Source organism: Pipistrellus hanaki (genome assembly GCF_964339955.1).
Source record: "Pipistrellus hanaki genome assembly, chromosome: 3".
NCBI classification, from domain to species: Eukaryota; Metazoa; Chordata; class Mammalia; order Chiroptera; family Vespertilionidae; genus Pipistrellus; species Pipistrellus hanaki.
Window position 1 is genome coordinate 21,915,100 of NC_140505.1, and position 20,823 is coordinate 21,935,922.

Sequence of the window (20,823 nt, forward strand, 5' to 3'; positions counted from 1 at the left end):
TTTTGCCTGAATTCTACTTTCTCACCCCCTTTCTTTTCTCCCCCAACAATAGAACCTTTATGTGGCTACAGCATTTTTGCAATTGCAGCCCCTTCCTCCCCACTCCGGTCCATGAAGTAGAAACTAATTCAGTGCCGTTATATTCCTAGGCAACATTGTTATCATCCGATATGCCAATGTGATAATGGGCAGTTTGCCAATCTTGTCAGTTTTAGAAACAAATTGGCGTAAGTAATCACCTAAACATCTTCTTCCAAGGAACTTTTCTTTCCCTCAGAGGAGACGGCACCTATTATTTCTCCTGTGAAGAACAGAGAAAATATTTCCCCTGCTAAGTGATACAAGGGATTTGTTTGTTTGAAGCCTTCACAGGCCTTCCGTTTAAATAAAGCTCCTTTTTTAATAAATGAAAATTCAATGCACGCTCAGAAGATTTCAGTGTTGTCAAATATTCGATTTAAACTCTTCCTGTTATTTACATTCTCCATCCTAACAACCATTATTACACAAGAGATATTTTTTTCCCCCCGCTGAGAGCATTCATGCGACAACGACATGGTGCTGGTGTTATTGCCAGAGCAATTCTTGTCTCCTGTATGCTGTGTTCCTTATCTCATGGTGCCCTTTGACCCCCCAGCACAAGTGGGCATCTTCCACCAGAGCAGACAGCATCTCACAAGTCAGTCTGATTTGAAGGGGGTTGATTGGAGTCAGGCCCAAAAGTCCAAGGGTAGGAAAAGCTCCAGGTGCTCTCACTGCAGCTTCTGATAGGACAAGTGACCATTCCTGCCTATTCTGTGTCTCATACGGGCATTTCCTAGTGTACCTAAAACCACACTAAAGAATGCTGACCCCTTCCTTCTCAAGGGCTCGCTGGTGTGTGCTGTTTCTGACTCCAGCCGGGGAGCAGTGTCAGAACTCTGTTGGGGCTGCGGCAGGCAGTAATGGGATGACTGTTGGAAATGATGGATGGCACTCCAGATCTGCCTTTCCGGTGGCACGTACGCAGCAGAATAGGTGACTGTCGCTGTGACTGGAATGAGACTTTTCTTCCTGCTGCTCTTGAGCTGCACGTTGATTTGATCTTGGATTCAATGTTCTTTCTCCCATTGTTTTGTTGAAATTATTTGTCATATTTGGTTATAAAATTATGTGGCTTTCTCACTGTAAGCTGAAACCAGAGACATTCTGGACAATTGCCTGTTCTAGAAAATTAAGAATAATGAGTCAGAGCCAGCTCCTATGAGAGGTAAATGGAGACAGGTGGTAAGGGCATTTAGTACAATGCCAGAAACCCTCTGGACATCTTTCAGAGTTTATGATCGTGCAATATTCTGGCGAAGTACTTGCAAACTCCATTTATGATGCAGGTGACATCAGTGCTACCTTCATGTGATCAAATCATCTTAATTTTTCTGAGTCATTTTAATTCTCTTAATAATCTTTCAGAAGAAGGTATTACCCAAGAGTAAAAATGCATAGTCCCTTTCTTTTATATCTCACTGACTTCTTATTTTATACATGAACTGGATCCATCCAGTCCTTACCCACCCCTTCGTTTTACCCAAAAAACCTCGGCCCAGACAGGAGGAGGTAGCTTGCTTAATAAAAGCCCAAATATCTCTCCTGGCAGAGCACACCTAAAATTCCATCTTCCTAAACTTCAGCTCCCTTCTTGCTACTGCAACTTGCTTCCTAATTCATAGAGTTTCATGATTATTTCTTTAACTTCTTCAGATAACTGAACCAAAACTGTTTTTTTTTTGTTTTTTGTTTTGTTTTTTTTAATGTGTGCAGGCCATATAAGCACAGGTCTCCTTTTATCCCCAACGGTCAATACCATCAAGGTCCCATCCACCACAGATGAGAAAATGCACAGGAAGAGGGTTGTGAAATAAGACTGGCTGACTCAGGAAGCCAGCCAGGAGTGCAGCACACATCTCTTTAAGGGAGGAGTCCATAGTATGTGATACCAAGACTGAGGTGCAATAAACATGATTTCTATCTAGGGACCAAGTTCCATGATTGGGGACCAAGGAGCCAGGTTCTGGGCAGAGCAGTCAGTAACTAGACACACATTGAGAGCTATACAGAGAGACTGAAGCCTAATATTGTTTGAGTAACTAGTCCAAACTAGACAGAACTCTCATTGGCTCGGGAAGTGGGTCAGGTGGAACTCCTCAATCTATCATGTCCCTAACAGGGCAGGGCAGGAGTAAGCCAGCTCCAACCCCACTGGAACTCACTCATCCACCCCCAGAGATGAGGCTTCTGGCTGTGCACCAACACATTACCTGCACCTCTAGCATCCATGAAGTGGAGAGCATGAATCATAGGGCAGACTTCTGAGAAAACATATAGGGGATATTCTAAACAGCTAACAAAGAACTCTTCAGGGTGCCAAGGGGCAGATATATTTTGAGTTTTGGGTGCTTTGGTCTTCACATTTATTTGCAGTCAGCTGACTTGCTGGAGTGGGGGGCTCACATGCTGATTTATGTAGTGAGTTTGGCTCCAGCTCACAATGTTTATGAGTCAGCAATGTCTGTCTGACATTTATTACCACTCAAGCAGACTGGCAGTCATAAATCCAGCTTCATTTTTACAGTTAAATGGCTACTATCATGGAACAAAGGAACAAGGGGGAATAACCCACAGCTGTGCCATTCATCCTGCATCTTATGAAAAAATAGAACAAAGTGTAGGAATGAATAGGTCATATTGCAATAGATCCATATTTATGTGCATACATGCATGGATACTATGTACAAATACCAGATAAAAACATATGCTGAATTCTGTTCTCCATGTAGGAAATATGTTGAGGAGCCCCAGGTCATATCCTGCCATGTTAGAGCAAAAGAGATCTCAAGCTCTCCTCACTAGCTCCAAGTGTGGGTCCTTGTCCTAAGCAAAAGCCCCACAGGCTGATTGAGCTATCAGGGCGAAAATGTCTCAGGGAGCGGGAACTGGTCGAGCTGCTGAGCCTGGATTGGAGGTCGGGGAGTGCAGAGGAAATGAGACTGAGTCTTGATAGAGGGGCTGCTTGGGAATTTACAATGTCAGCAGCTGGAACATTCTGGGCCCTGTTTTGCTGGGAAGCTATACTAGCAGTAACTCTCTCCCAGGTAAAATTCTATGTTCTCATGTAGTTTTAAAAGTGAGAATGATCAAAATAAAAGAGACGGGCAAGGAAGTCTTAAAGATCCCTCCAGCTCTCACATTGAATTAATTCTTTTTTATATTGCAAGAATATTAGCTATTGGATCATAGAAAAGGAGAATAAGAAATGCATACAGTTAATTTCTTTAATTTTTACAACTCTATAAGAAAGATATCATCAGCCCACGTTAAACAATGAAAAACAAAAGCTCAATAAACGTACATAACTTGCCCAAGATCATAGAGCAAATAAATGACAGAACCATATTCCAGATCCAGCATTTTAAAAAAATATCCTGTATCATTTACCCTATAGCATATCCTTTGTCTGGAATTTTGTATTCCATCCATAATTACTAAATTAATTTATGCATACATGATAAACATAACACATACAACCTCATTTACAGTATTTGTTAACAACTGGATTACCAGAATTGCATAAAGTAATAAATTGATTTTGTTTTTGTTTTGTTTTTCCCCCTTTCAGGGATACCTACCTCTATTCTCAGAAAAACTTTGGCTGACAAAGATATTTGCAAAGGGAAATGACTTATTCTCTGAAAATTCAAGCAATAAGTCAGGTAATAAAAGTAGGGACTATATTCTGTCTTGCATTCAACATCTATAGAGATAAGGCCCTTTAGGAACCATGACACGTATTCTTATACAAAAATATATAAGGGCTGAGTTCAAGTCCACCCAGAGACAGGCCCATTATTAATCTGAAAATATGGGCAGTTTCTGAACCAGTGAGTGACTGAAAAAAACTCAAGTATTTAATTTATTTATACCTCAACACTATCTAAGAAGTCAATAGCTGGTGCAATCACCCAGGTGGAAAACCCACTTTATTACATACCCACATGGGCAGCTTGCAAAGGGTACTTGATTAACTTTCATTACAATTAAACTCTCTACATCTAAAGGACACTGAGAATTGGTAGCTCATATAAAAGAGGTAGGAGATGAGTTTGTAATTGGCCTTAAATTAAATGGTAAAAAGAAGAAAATGAAGACAAAGCCTTTAAAAAGCATATCTAGTCAAAATTAGGTTGGCTTTTTAGAAAAGCTGTATCCAACATGGAAAATATTACCATACATGGACTGTAGTTTCTGCTACTAGCCACTTTTTTAATAGCAGCATGCTCCAGTTAAGCAGAAAGAGTGGTGGAGAAAGAGGACAAGCCACTTTAAAGTTCTAAACATATGGTCCTCGTAGCCAAATCATCATGGAAGCCACGAAGTAAGTCTAACAAGAGACAAGAAGAATTAATTAAAAAGAAGAAAGAAGGGGAATTTTAAGCTAGTTATTAATGCTTCTAAACCCAGTGTGGACATGTAGAGGGCAGGGGCTGTCTCTTCTCTGCAGGTATCTCCCTGATGTTCAGACAGTTCTGGATAGAAAAAGAGCTGCTCTGGATTCTCTTCCTTGCAAGGTGACCTCCCTTTATCCCATTATTATCAAGCTCAACCAAAGAGATCATATTTTTGACAAGAAAGAAAAACGCCCCTATTACCTGTCTTACACATATGCAACATTAATAATTTTCTTGGCACTAATATTTGGGAAGGCTAATCACATCCTCCCATTCTGAGTTTCTTGGAGATTACATACTGCCAGAGTAGCGAACTAATGGGACATGGGGTTGATCCAACATGGCAACTCTTTGGATTCTTAGTACCAAAATCATTAGCACTAATGCTGTTATGTACAGATTAATACTCCACCATCTGAAGACAATTTCAAGAAATATGAGCACATACACTAAGATATTGCTTTCAAAGTAGAACATATGGTCACCAAGTTGCCACCATAAGGAAACTTCTTGCTCATCATTTGTGGTCTTACACTCAGAACTTTTAATCATTTGAAGGGTAACAATTCAAGTAAAAATGTGCTGAGAGTTCTCAAAAATAGCAAGAATAAAAGAGGGGATTCAATATTGTATATAACAATTTCACTTTTTTTGGCATAAATTTAGCAGCCAAATGTACTACATTGTACATTACTCAAACTTTCTGAAGTTAAGTCAGCCTTTGCTAATCCTACTGACCATCTATGGAATGAGGGAACTTGAGCCTAGACTTGAAACAACCACAGTTGAGGTGAAAGTTTGACACATGACAATAGTTTGACTGTAACCTGTTAATGATAGCTGAAGGTGAAGGGGCAGGTAAGATTAGATCTTTTTCCCTTCAGTCATATAATTTGAAGATTATGGAATGCGAATTTTAAAGGTCAGAATAAATTGCTAATTAAGTTGAGGTATTTAAAATTAGCAAATAAAAATGCAGTTCAGAACAGTGACTAAGGAATAATTAATCATATGGGGGGAAATGACAGAGAAGTAGAGCCAGCAGTAAAATTATTTTTTAGCTAGTTGTTATAGAGCCTTCATATGCCATTATTAAGAACTATTAGACATTAATTCTTTTCTCCTTCGGCTATATCTTAAACACACACACACACAACAGTGTTCAACATCATTATAGGAATACACAAATCAAGGCAAAATCAAGGTAGATAGTCATCTGTAAAACTCCTCTTGAAGGTATTTAGAATATATATATATATATATATATATATATATATATATATATATTCTTAAACCCACTCTAATTGATTTCAAATATAAATCACAAAAGCCAATTTTTGGCATTTTAACTGTTACAATGCAAATCTATACACTCCCAACAGACACACCTTTTAGGATATCTCCTTTAACATCTGCTTAAGAAAACATTTTGCCTCCAGGTACTTTTTTTCCCCCTTAGAAACTACACTTGGGTTTGATCCTCTCAATCCATGCTCAGGATTTCATTTGACCTTAAGATATTTGCATATTAAACTTAAAAACCAATTGATCAACATGGATATTACAATGAAATATTCAGAGAGTTAATTTGACATGCATATCTTCAACTAGAAAACAAAGACAGCATTTTTATAGCACTTGACATTTATTACTTAGCTCATCCACACCACATACCTATGAGGTAGTTTAGCATGACTTTAGTATGAATAAATTAGGTAAGAAGCAGAAAAAAAGATCTGTTCTCACAAAAGAACAGCAATTCTGGTCACAAAAGAACAACAATCAATTTTTTTTTTTTTTTTTTTGTATAAGCTGGTTAAACAAGCAATGCATATTTAGTGTGGATGGAATGTAGAGAGGGTGGTTATTTTATTTCCCGACAATTTAGAAATGTTCTAATATGCTGTGCTCACAGTGGCCTGCCAAAAATACCTCACTTAAAAGATCAGCTTTGCAGGAGGTGTGCCCTCCCTCAATCCCCAGGGCTCAAATTTCCCTATGGGAGTATTTGCATTTTTTCATCTATTTCATATTTTTCTTCTCTTAGTCTGATAAGTCTAATAAAGTCACTTGAATAGAAAGGTATAAAGACTCTTGCAGTTCCAATTTATGTCTATATGTCATGTAAGAGGCAGACGAAAAACAAATCTTATTGGTCTTTGTAGTCAAGCAATCGCAGATGAGGGTTTTATTGCCACTTTGATCCGCAGGAGGGATCACTGCAGTCATCTCCACTTAGCAGATTGCTTTATGATCACATTTATTAGTGCACTTGGCTGTGAAGACTATGTATAAAGAAAACTCATTAATTTGGGTTTCACAGCCATGGCCTGTGTGGCCACTGGCATCAGTGCTAACCCGAAGCTCACCTCTGTGCTTGAAGGAGAACTCGTTAGAAAGTTAAGTGAATTGCATGACCGGGACTGTAGGAGTATATTATCTCTGTAAGAAGACATAGGCTATTTCAACCACTTAGCAAGGGTTTCTTTAAACACAAAAATTTTTACTCTACTATAAGGATGCCGTTAGGCTTGTGTGTTAGGTTCATTTTGAATGCGTAGTAGTGGGTCAGTGTAGTTGCCGTTCTCACATGTACTCTGGAACTTTAAATATTGAACATTTGGGTTCACCTCTAGTTCTCCCGCATTGAGGTTTTTACAGGAAATCCTTGGACCTGACTTCGTCTCTCCTGGAATCTCTGCTGAAACTCGTCGGCCCTGCCAGAGAAGCTCCACAGGGTCAGGTCTGCAAGGCGCTCTCTGCGCCAGCTTTAATTTGGCTCTTTGAAAACATTTACCTCTCACTCCCATTCGTTCATAGTGAAAGTGAAATGCAAGACACTGCCTAATGAAACAAATATAACCACCACAAGATAAAAGGACAATAATGACGACAAACAGCTAGCTTCCCACACAAGGGTGTTTCCATTTAAGAGGGCCCAAAATATAAAAATATTCACAGGCTCTTCCTCTTTAAAGCTGAGCACGTCACCTCTATGGTTTGCTGGAATGGTAACTTCCCTTCTCTGTACAGGCAAAAATAAGGAAGGAGATTTCAAAACAAACAAAGTCTCGTCTCTGGCAGGGTATTCACTTTCATTTGACAGGTTGCCAAGGAGCAATGGCACTTAGATGAGGGATTCTGAAATAATCAGGTTATTATATCTGGAAGCTGATTTATCAAGGTTGGCAGAGACTCTCTGTAAAGCAAACGAGATCTATGTTCATAGACTCGTCTGCAGTATATTGGGTTATTAAAAACAAAAACAAAAACAAAAACACCTGAGGGCATGAGCTCACTCACTAAACACAAAGAGAAACAAAGACTTTTTTCTTTTTTTTTTACTTGGACAGTTGCTTATGTTACAGCAGAGTTGACAAATAAAGCTTCATTTTACACATTTGAACAGAAGTCATCATAGGAGGTTTGCAGTTTGGTTGTGTGCTTTCCAAAACAGCAAAATGAAGGTTCCCCCATCAAACCTTCCTTCTTTCCAACAGGGCAGCTGTGGCTGGGGTGGCTGTTCTTTCTGTAGTCATGGACACTGGCCACCGTGGTCCCTCCTGAGTGGGTCCTCCTCCAGGAAACGGTGCCAAATCTCAAATAAGGACACTGTGCAGTTTTTAAGTCATTTCATTTATTGCTCACTGAGTTGTAACCGCCTTGGCTCTCTGTGGAAAAACAATAGGTGACAGAAAACCTGACACCAGCAGATCAATTGCCTGTGGTCATAGCATACAAAGGGCAGCCCCAGCCAGACATTGAGAAGCTTCAGGAGTAAAAGCTAAAAGCCCGGCTTTGCAATCAGCCTGCAGATCACCAAATCCAGTCTGATGGAGAAGATGGAACCTGGAGAACGAGCCTTGTAATTTGCACTCAGAGACACTCTGTTCCCCAGCAGAGTAACAGGGTTCCAGTCTGTCATACTGGCCACTGGTGTTTTTCCCAAAGTGATGGAATCTTGGCTCAGTGAGAGCACTTCAGTGAGAAACAGAGGAATAGGGGACCTCATTATATCCAAGGCTGTCATTCTTCAGAATTCGCCCACTTATTTCCAAATCACAGTACCCCACATCGAAGCCCATAAGTCAGGCCAACTTCATAAGAAATATTCATTTACTTCTCTGCTGTCCTGGGATTTATAATTCTTCTTTTGGATGCCTTTGGGAAAACATTTCATCAAGGTCAACTGCTGTGAAGACATTTTTTGCCTAAGAGGATCATCATGCAGGCAAACTAATTCTTTTCCTAAGCTATTATTTTGGCAGCTTGCAAAGAGGATTTGGCTTAACCTTGAGAAACTTTTTTTTTTTTTTTTAGTGATCAGAAAACAGAGATGATGATTTTTCTTTTGTTTACCCTCCTCATTCTCGCTGTTCAGATGCAAGGCTGGTTCACACTTTGTAAGGTGAGATGAGAAGGACCAGTGATTCCTTCCCCTTGAGGGCATGTTGCCACAGTCATGTTCCACATGATGAAAAAATAGTGTTTCTTTCTTGATAGAGGTGCTTTACATAACAATCATCCAGGATTTAATAGAATAATTTTATATGTTAAAGAAATCTAGAATAAACTGGAGATTTACATTTTTCCATTGTCTTTAAGTTTAAATGATGCTCTCACTGTTTTGTATAGGATTATAATTTAGAACATGTGCTAAATATATTATCCAAAAAGAATTGAAAAATCCATCCAAACATCACAACTTACCACAAAATTAAAAATAAATAAATAAAGCTCATTTACTTTCCAAAACTGAGAATAGTCACATGTTAATCTGTGAATCCTCATAAGAAATGTTCATTGTTCAAGAAAGATTTCTCCTCTGGTGGTTGATAAGCAATTCTCCATGGCAGAGAAATCCTGATATTTTTTCTCATCTTGATTGATGTTTTCACTATTTATTCTTCAGGCTATAAAACAGAAGAGAACATAGTCTTACCTTCTTTCTTAATTACATATTTCTCTCTCTTCTCTCTCTCTCTCCCTCTCTCCCTCTCTCTCTTATTTCCTTTCTCCCTCCCTTCCTTTCTATCCCCTACCCCCACGTCACTTTATCCATCAAATTAAAAATAAAGCTGAATTTATATAAATCCTTTAAGTTCTAAATAATCTGTGTACATAATAATTCAATTACTAATGTCATCTCCATGTGTGTAGAAAAAAAAAATATATCTTTGTAATGTCAATCCAGACACTAACTTCATTCTGAAAGTAGTTAAAATGAAAATAATAATTTAGTGTTTATTTATGACATATTGCATATACCAATCATAAATTTCAGGTATCACTATTTATAGAAACCTCTTGTTGGGAGGGGAGAGCAACTTAGTAGCATTTAGATTTCAAATTATTATAAACTTCATTCTCTATTCATCAAGAATTTTCTCTGTTAGGTAAATAGAAAAATATTTCTGGTTTTATTGTCAAGAAGTATTGATATAAATCAAATAGATAACTAATTTTTAAAGGTTTGTTAGTTTTGTTTTGCTTTATGGTAAACAGATACTACCATTGATTGCATGCCTACTATATGTCAAGAATTTCCCATTTATTTTACATGTTAATTTAATCCCCACGCTGCCTTTTATATGGATATTATTTCTCCCCATTTTAAAGGTGAAAACAGTGAGATTTAAACTGACTATGTTAATGGCACAAGGTCATAGGGCTATTCAGGGATAAGAGCTGAACTCTGGGAAAGATCAGAATCAGAAGGCAAAGAGCTTGTTGACATAAGTGTAAAGTTTCCCTCATTATATTGGTGGTGTCCTCTGGCTGCATCAAGACTGCCAAACAGTATGTTGTAATAGTTGATTATTAACCCTAAAGCAATATTCTGGGGAGGGAGGGTGCAAATGTTCTTGAGCAGATCAGAATCCCTGTGTAGACATGCCTCCCTCATCACTAAGATCTAAATATCTTAGTGTAAAGCTGCTAAATGAAAATTCACAAGTGACTAAGGAAAATTCTATCACTAACATGGAAGCACACAGCTTGTCTTGAAATGTTATTTTCCAAAACATAAAAAAAACACATATGCTGAATAGAGTAGGTCTTAATAAAATATTCTTAAGAGACAAATAAGAATTTGGATATTATTGGTATAATGTAGACCAAAAGAAAACAGAGACATTATTTTTTAATTAGCTTTGAAAGTTTGCCTCAGAATGACCCTAGCAATCACAGCTACTTTTACATAATTATACAACAAAACTTCCTATTTTAGAATCTCATAATCAGTTCCTGCTACCATGACCTCTGAAAATTCTATAGTTGTTGCCACATGAATTCATGTGACATAAAGTTGGGAAGTTCTCACTAGACAAACAAATATGATCTCATTTTTATAACCTGAAAAGATAAATATTTTTTCAGATTAAAATGAGCTTGAAGTGCAGTACCCCATGTAATAATAAGAAGACCAACATCCGTGGCTGAGAAGTCTTCAGTCATAATGACATCTTTAGAGGAAACCAGAAGAGAGTTGTTTATTTAACTTCCAGTACAAGTGTTCTATTAAGAACTTAATTTCATAATGAGAAAGAACATCACACCCTTCCTTTTTATGATCAATAAAACTATCCAGGTCCTTTCTGAACACATTGAAGTAATAACAAATTAAAATGCTTTCAATTCCAAGTAGCTTTCATAATTATTCATCCATTTCTGATATTGCTGGAAAGCCTCCTTCATGTTATAATTTGTATCCTATTTGACACAAAAGAACATGGAAAATTTTATTGCTATTAATATGGAGCCACCCAAACCAAGAAGAAACTTCTTTTTCATCTGAAAGATAAGCTGCGTAATTCATGTATTTTTAGAAATTTCTTTAAATAGAAAATTGAAGAAAGGCATAAGAAAAAAATTATTATATAGTTTTCATCTTTGGTGAAAATAGTCTTTGTTTTCAGAATGCTTTAAATTTGATTTGAGTTGAAGAGATAATTTCCATTTAATTGTACACATACCATGTACACTCATAGAGCTCACTTTATTTTCTTTTTCTTTTTTTAGATTCATTTTTATTGTTGACACTATTACAGATGTCCCCATTTCCCCCACCTTTGCCCAGTTCTACCCAGCCTCTAACTCCCCCTTATTTTCAACACATATCTGGAAAACATACCCTCTGTTTCACTTAAAAAAAAAAAAGTAACAAAATTATGAGGGACTTTTCTCGGGGTCATGGAGTGCAGTGAGAAAACCTTAGAACAATTTGGATGGGTACCTCCACCTCCACCTTCGAAAAGAAGTTTCCATGTCAGAGAACTGTAAAAAGTTTTCATGTCTAACTTTGTGAGTTCTAGCCCAAAGGGCTCCTGCCATACAGAGGGATGTGAAGGCCTTGCAAGACATGTATTGCATTTCAGGACTCCAACCCAAATGAGAATCACAATTGCAGGACCAGTTAAATGAAAAGGCTTCTCTTTTTACTAGTCACTTCTTCCCCCATTCTGACTTAGAAGGTTCAGGGAGAGGAGATGCTATAAACTGTGTATCAGATAGTAGTCTTGTGTAGATTGGTAAGAACTTCTTAATACCTAAAAAGGAGTGTTAAATACCCTGTTTCCCCGAAAATAAGACAGTGTCTTATACTAATTTTTGCTCCCAAAGATTATTTTCGGAGGATGTCTTATTTTCAGGGAAACACGGTACTACAACTAAGCTTTTCTCACCATTAAAAATTACCAGACATTTTTTTAAAGTGAAGGGATTAAGAAGTACAAATTTGTATTAAAAATAGTTTGGGGAATGTAAAGTACAGCATAGGGAATATAATCAATAATATAGTAATAACTATGTATGGTGCGATGTGGGTACTAAACTGGGGGATCATTTCATAAATTATATAAATGTCTGACCACTATGCTATACTCATGAAATGAATATAAAATACTACTAAATGTCAACTGCACTTGAAAATAAATTTAAGAAATCTGAGTAAACCCAATGGTTACATTAACTACTGAAACACTGGGTGTATTCATTAGAATTAAATAAAGAAAATAAAATAAAAATGACCTGAAATGTATTCAGTCTTTTTTTTTTTTTTTAATTTTTTTTTATTAAATTATTATCTGTGTACATATTTTAACATTGCCCCCCCCCATACATACCCTCCCTCCCCAGAGTTTTGTGTCCATTGGTTGTACTTATATGCATGTATACAAGTCCTTTGGTTGATCTCTTATCTCCCCCAGATCTCCCTACTCTCCCCGCTGTAATTTTACAGTCTACTTGTTGCTTTACTGTCTCTATATCTATCTTTTGGTTTGTCAGTTTATAATGTTTTTTAATATCCATAAATGAGTGAGGCCATGTGGTATTTCTCTTTCATTGACAGGCTTATTTCACTCAGCATGATGTTCTCTAGTTCTATCCAGGTTGCTGCAAATGATGAGAATTCCTTCTTTTTTATGGCAGCATAGTATTCCATTGTGTAGATGTACCATAGTTTTTGGATCCAATCATCTGCTGACGGGCACCTAGGCAGGTATTCAGTCTTTTTGAAATATTACCAAGGTATGGGAGGGGGGGTGGATAAAGCATCTGACCAAGCATGTCTGAAGGTGGTGACTAGAGAAAAATCTACTGATTCATTTGTCCCATGCTAAATTTATACTGTGATACACCAATTAAAAAGCAAAGCAGAAAATCCTCAGCCATTATCAAGTCTCATTTCTGATAGCCAGGGAACAAGTTTACAGTGACATGAGAAATTATATTGTGGACTATGGCTTATAGGCAATGATATGGCCAGGACTTGTCACACCCCCCACCCCCTTAAGCACTCTAAGCTCCATCACAGAATTACTTGAGGTTTTGCCCTGCTCCCACGTGCTTTTATGGTTTGCAGAGGCTCTTCCTTCTGCCTGAAACTCATCCCCCAATGCTTTACTTGCCCAGCTTTACACATCCAGCTTAGTGAAATCATACTTCCTTATGATATCCTTTCCTGAACTCTGGCCCAACATTTAAAATATATTTGTAAATTTTTTTTTGAACAGCCACTTAGAAATAGAGAACAAAACTTGAAGGATATATCCGAGCTACAGGAAGTGATACCCAGTAAACTGTTGCGCCTAAGACAGGAATGACTGATAGCTAGGGAGCAAGTTTACAGTGACATGAAAAATGAAATTGTGGACAATGGCTTATAGGCAATGATATGGCCAGACTTGTTAGATAAAAGAGGGGTTATGTCCCCAGACATTTTTCACAAATATGTTGCTGAACAGTCTGGCAGGGGAATTGGGGGTAGGGAGAAGAGAAAGGGGAGAAGAGAAAGAGGATGTGGGAACAGGGGGTGAGGCATGGAGACAGTAGAACCAGAAACAAGGCTTTATTGTGTGCATGATGTTATTGCTCAATGATGTCCAAATCTTTGATAAAAGTCTAAATAAATAAGATACTTGAAAATGTTAATTATTAGTGGAAGTCTATGTAGTCTGACTGATAAGAGGGAGGGAAGCATTCAAAGTTATAGGAGAGAAAGATGCAGGAAGACCATAAGACATTGGGAGATACAAACATAGGCGGGGCTTTGAATTCCAACAGACTATTAAAAACTTTGCTGGGAGTCCTATGCCAATCCAAGGTAACTGGAAGTGGGATGGAGTTCAGCCAACATCTCTAACATATGGGTAATATAAGATGAATTTACTCAAATCCTTCTGAGGAAAACAAATCCTGTCTGCCATAACCATTGAATGAAGAAATAATATAAGAAAATTCAGGCTGATTCAAAGAACAATCAAATATTGTGAACATTCAAGAAACCAAATATTCAAAAGCATAGAATATTTCAAATGAATGCAACTCTATCACTTCATAATAAATGTAGAGTAAGAAAAAAGCCTTCTCTCCTCCATATAGGATTTGCATTGTTTATATGCAAATTAGTGTTCCTGATATGCTTGAAAACAATTTATTTCCTTAAGAAGGCAAACATTCTCTTTATAATCTTGTTTACACTATTCATTTGCTTTGCAAAGCATTTTTCATAAAACTGCAAAATAATGAAATGTTAGAGGCAGAAGGAAACCCAGGGATCACAGGGAAGTCCAAAATCCTCACTTTACATATAAGAAACTTGATAAAGGCCCTGACACATTATATCCCCTCAGCATGCCAACACCTATACCCTCACACCTGAGCCCCTTTGTCTGGAGGATTCCATTTTTCCCACCTTGGGGTTCTAGTCACAGCTGAGGAAAATGCAAACAAATCAAAGAATATCAGTCTCCTAGACAGATGCAAGAGAGTGCAGTCCCCCTGTTCAATGCACTTATAGAACTGGAGGTCTGCTGGTTTCAGAGCATCCACTATCATTTTATCTCCTGCAGGAAAGCTTTGCTGATTTCCTCGTCTTTCTATCCTGTCCTATTTAGGATCCCATCCCCAGTGCTTTCCTCTATTATTTTTCCAGCCACATCATATTGACATCTTTTGTTTACTGACCATCTCCCCTTTAAAAAAGCCTGGGCCTGTGTCTTCGTCTGTGTATTCAGTTCTTGCATGAGGCCTGACACAGAATCAATGCATAACCTTCCCCAAATAAACACAGAAAGAAAAGTAGAGAGGAATTCTATTGCCATATTGGGAAGAAGCCTAACTCCCAGATACTCACAGTCCTCATTTCCTGTTCTATCCTGGGCAAGTCCATTCTCATCCTGCATTTTCAGAGAACAAAAACAAATAAGTTTTCAAAGGATCGTGACCTCTATTATTATCTTCTACTCTTCTTATAACCTATCTATCTATCTATCTATCTATCTATCTATCTATCTATCTATCTATATAAAAGGCCAGCAACCAGAATGGTGGGATGACCAGAACAACCAATGGCTATGACACACTGTGGCAGCCAACCAGCCTGATCTGGGCCTGGATTGGGGGCAGGGCCATCCAGCCACCCATAGCCTCTCCTCCCCACTGGCTCAGCCCCATAGGCCCCCATCGGGTCAGGCAGGCCAGACCCACCCATGCACAAATTTGTGCACTGGGCCTCTAGTAAAAAGATAAAGAGGTGATGATGTAAAGTTAGAAAACTTGGCTTTAAACTCCAACACCAATTGTTACTAGCTCTATATCCATGTACATTATTTATAATTTCACTTAGTCTCAGTTTATCCATGTGTAAAACAAATACATCAATAATTATCTTCTACAAAGGAGAGTGTCATGAGGCTAAATGAGATAATGTACATGAATGTGGCAAGTAAACTACAGGAAAGCCATCACAATCAGTGGGGGCTTTCCTCTCCTCACCTTTTGTCTGTCCTGTGAGAAAGAATTCCAACAAATTACAGAAGCAGTGTTGAGGCAAAGCAAGTTAATTATTAAGAATATACTTGGCATAAAGCACAAGCAGGCAACTAAGCTAATCTGAGTGCCCCACTTGGTAGATGTTCAAGGGTTTTATAGTTTTCCCCTCTATAGGTTTCAATGTCCCCCTTTTACAATGTTGTGGCTTTTCTCAGAATTTATGAAAATATCTGGTGACTAATCTTGGCAAGTCCCTAGACTGCTGACTTCTTTGTTCAGTGGGTAAGAAAAACTCGCCTTTTTCTCCCTTTCCCCTTCTCCTTCCCTAACAGCTATATGCCTATCTAACATTCCTCCTTCAAGTGAAACCATCCAAATGCTTTTGGGGTTTTTGTTATTTGTCCCTAGACTTCATTTGTCCTTGGGTTTAGCTGCACAAATGACTTTAATTGGGTCTTTGTTCTCTATTTTCCCAGGCCAGGGAGATGTAAGCTATGCATTGTCTGTATAAACCATTTGCTCTAGAATATCCTTGGTTGGGGACAATAAGCTCTTATGATTCACAAGCTAGTTATAAGTTACCCAAGCTGCTTGGCTTTAATTTTCTTGTCTCAGTTTCTTCATTTCTCTTGCCAATAATTTTTCCTAGCTTCTTACTATCCTGCTACATAACCACAAAAAATTTAGAGGTTCTTATGATATTATCCTTTCTCTTAATCACTTGAAAGGAAATTATCTAAGGACTAACCATGAATCACTTCATTAACATAAACTACCTGGGCCCACCATGAATAACAAAGATACTCCAAGCAGTTCAGGACTTTCACCCAAAGACATGAGACAAAAACCAGATGAAGTCTTTATTATATACAGCTATTTAAGAAAAATTTCTTTCAAGTGATTAAGATGGGACTAGCAATGCTGTAAAGACCCGCCATGGAATTAGAGGGATTAGACTCTAGCCTAATAGTAATAGCTTACCTCTGGAGAGGGGGGAAAGGATGGAGAAAGCCAATGATTCAATTGATCAGGCCTAAGTACCAAAATCCCAATCAAAATGCTGGACAATGAAGCACGATTGAGCTTTCTGCTCGGTGAACATATCAATGTACCTGGAGAGTGAGTGGTGCTTCCTGACTCTACAAGAAGAGGGCATGGAAACTCTGTACTTAGGGTTCTCCCAGGCCCCTCCCCATGCATTTTATCTAATCCTGATTTCTACCTATTGTAATAAAGCTATAATAATAAGTCTAGCACTATCCTGAATGTCACAATTCCTTCTAATACATTGTTGAACTTGAATGAGAAACCTGGAATTTATAGCCACTTGGTCAGATATATAGATAGCTTGGAATCCCAAAAGATTGTAACTGGTGTCTAAAGGAGGATGATCTTAGAAAGAACTGTGCCCTTATCTGTTAAAGTCTATTAACTCCAGGAAGTTAGTGCCAAATTGCATTGCATTATTGCAGTAGCAAACCTATCTGCTTCTGCTTCTGTGGCAGTGGACAGAGCCCACCACTAGTTCCATGTGGCGCAGGCACTGGGAAGGCTCAAGATGCTAGACCAGGAACTTCTCTGCAGTGTAGCATATGGCAGAAGCAGTTCAGTAGTGAGTGTCAGAGAGTGAGTTTTACCATCAGATGCTGAGCCCCAAACCCCAAAGCTCTGTGGCTATTATCTTAGTTTCCTCCTCTATAAGATGGGAATGATGTAACAATAACACAGATTTCAAATGGCTGTTATAAAATTAAATAAGTTGATACATGAAATTATCACATACCTTATACATATGGGACAAAAAATAAATGCTGCATTTTATTATTACTAGTATTAGAATTATTTACTCATCACCTGCCCTCTGCTTCAGGCAAAGTCAATTATGTCTGGTGCCCAGCTGGCTTGCTAGTGGTAAAAATACAACTGACATGATAATACAATTTTTATAATAAATTATTTGACAATTATTATCAAAACCCCAAAACATTATGTGATGGATTGAATAAACTCAGAATCAGCATTAAATTAGTATCTATAGAGTGTCGGCTATCAGACTGAAGGATCCCAGGTTCAATTCAGGTCAAGGGCATGTACCTTGGTTACAGGTTCCCCGGCCCTGGTAGGGGTGCATGCAGGAGGCAACCAATTGATGTGTCTCTCTCACATTGATGTTTCTCTCTGTCTCACCCTTTCCCTTCCATTTTATCTAGAAAGCAATGGAAAATATCCTCAGATGAACATTAACAAAAAAACAAAAAACAAAAACATTTAACATGTAGGCCTGGATTTACCACAAACTGGCTACACTATAAGTGTCATTTCATTTTCCCAAGCCTCAATGTCCTCATCTATTTAACGAAGAGATAGACCATGTCATTCCCTGGGCCCCTTCACCTCTGACATGCTGAAACCCTGTAGCTGGGCCAAGGTCACTGAAACAGAGATAGACACAATCCTTTAAGTCTTTCAATTCCAAGTTCAGCAGTTTTATGTCAGCCCCATCTCAATTATTATAAACTCCAAAATGACAAATTGACACACAGAGAGGATTCTATACTTTCTTTTTTCCCCTTTTACCCTTCAGGCTCAGAGCTCATGTTCTAACTAGAACTATAAACACAGCCAAACTTTCAGCAGATGTCCAGATCCACTCCTGAAAGCTATCAACACCTATTTTTCAAAGAGTCAAACTCTGTGTTATAAATGTGTTGATTGGTCAATGAAAGGATTAAGAAAGTCAGCATGTCCTCAAGGGAAAATTTCTGAGAGATGATGGTTTGGTGCAACATCCTTCAGGGCATCCAACTCTGGACCAAAACAAAACAAGACACATACTACAAAGGGCAATAATGTCCGCAGTGTCTGTGGTAGGTAAACTCAATGATGTGGAGACAATTCAGTCACATCTAGGAATCATCTTAGTAAAAATTGACTGTGATGTCTCACTTTAAAGAACTCTACCTTCCACAGTTTCCCAGTAGGACATTTATGATACAGTGTGAAGTATACTGCATTGGCATGGAGTCTGGGATCCTGGGGTCAGTTGACACAACCTGAGTCATATAATTAATAAAAATGACTATCTATCTGAGCCCCAGGTCCCTAGTCTCTAATTTGAGCATAAGATATCTGCTGGATATGATTTTTGTGAGGAATAAATGGGTTGTGAACCCCTTTGTACATGGTAAAAGGAGTGGCAAAGCTATTGAAATATAAATAATTACAATGATAACTTTATATATTGATATGACTTTGTTAATCTTTAAAGGCTATTTTATGTATTTTAATTGAGATAATGTAGTGGGAATAATATACTAGCTAACTACAACATCATCATTGGTTTGTTTATGTGAAAAGTCTCTGTTACCATGGACTTTCAAATTGTCCATGGATTTGACTCTAATATACTTAAGCTCTTGGAAATAAGATGTGTGTAAGGCTGGGGCTGATGAAAACTTGGCCTAAACTATGAAGGGCAATGAATGGAGTAGTGGAGTGAAAGAAAGGAACAGAAGAATCCACCAGGAGGATTTGCATTTATGTATGGGAGGGGCTGTTGAAATATATTTCCATGTCACAACTTGGTCTTTATCAGCATTAATGAACTTTGTGATTTAGCTGAGGAGATTTTCAATCTTTGGTTAAGGTGCCATTTTGTTTTTTTCTTGCTATTATGTTAGCTAGGAAGTTAGACATGAGTGGCTGGGGTGGGATCTGCCCTGAGGTCCTGACAGGTGTCAGACCAACATCGCCTTCAGACCCCTTCACTATGGGCAGCCCAGCAGCCAGCAGACCACCAATGGGCAAGTTCAGAACCATCTGGTTCTTGGCGTGAGCACATAGGAAAATGACATGACCTCAATGTGACCTTACTAGGGCTCTGGGCTAATTCTAATAAAATTTGCATTACAATTTTGATCCCCCTCCCCATGAGGTTTTCTGTATGCACTATGGGCAAGAGTATGCTCAGAAGAAATATGGTTATATAACACTTTTCTGTCAGTCATCCCTGGATGCAAATGAAAATCTCTATCTAGAAAATTCCTCATTTAAACCATATAACCCAGAAGCTCAGGGCCACTGTTTCTCTGGACTGCCCTGCTCCTCACTGGGAGTGTATTTGCAATAAATCTCACTTGGCTTTACTTTCATTTTTGTTGGCCTTAAAATCTTTTCTGTGTCGCTGAGGAGAACCGAGGTCCCAATCAGTAACATTTAGAATAAACTGCAGGAGTAATAAATTGTAGGAAGAACTGTTAAACAGAAAGGAAGCAAGGCTTGATTTTTGAAAATTCTCAGTCTCTCTGGAACAACAGAAGATGCTAAAATTAAGGCACAGCTTCTAACTATTACCAGGAAAAGGTGATCTAGAGATAAAGCTAACCAAGACTGCATCACTCTGACATTATAAAGGCAAAAGGATCAGACTGTTCCTAGGTTCCACACAGGAGTCTTTAAAGAGATTAAGGGTGTCCCTGGATGGAACAATAAGGCTTCTAAGAAGTGTAAGGGCCTTGTCCTTTAGCCTTCTTAACAGGACCCAAAGCCAGAGTAAGTGTGGGTGTGACTCTTTTTCGTGGTGCAGTGAACACCAATAAGATTCACAGAAATTCTGGAGATTTTGAGAAAATTATCTACTCCTTTCAGTCTAAAATGATAAAATGATATCTGAAAGGAATAGAAACAGCACAAAATGAAAAGAGGCCGGTAGACCCAGAAATTCTACTGACAGGAAGCAGGCCAAGTGAAGTATTTTGGTGTAAAAATGTGCCAACTTTCATGAAAAAGGAAAGATGACTCTGAGGGCAGACCAAGATGAGCTGCTTCTGAGATGGCTAAGAAGCATCCTCGTTGCCATGCCATGGTGTGATGCTCACCTCTTAAGTGTGTGGGCCTGATCTAGAGAATTATTTCCTACAAATGCAATATGAATAGTATTATTTCAGGATGAAGTTATAAAAGCTGTGATTTTCATCTTGTCCCCACACTGTTTCTTGGCCCTGGCTTGCTTGCACAGGTAATTGTGAGCTGCCCAAGCTCTTAAATGCTTCTTCCAGTGACCGACAAA

General features: G+C 38.3%; 1 protein-coding gene across 2 annotated transcripts in view; it reads right to left on the reverse strand.

Moving 5' to 3' along the window:
* Window positions 1-5,845: 5,845 nt before the first annotated feature.
* Window positions 5,846-20,823, reverse strand: part of ZMAT4 (zinc finger matrin-type 4) — a 320,194-nt gene continuing 305,216 nt past the window's right edge. For both annotated transcript variants that reach the window (XM_084879762.1, XM_084879761.1), the window contains one exon: window positions 5,846-9,394. In XM_084879762.1, coding sequence (XP_084735888.1) covers window positions 9,379-9,394 — 16 coding nt within the window. In that variant the 3' untranslated portion in view covers window positions 5,846-9,378. The remainder of the gene's footprint in view (window positions 9,395-20,823) is intronic.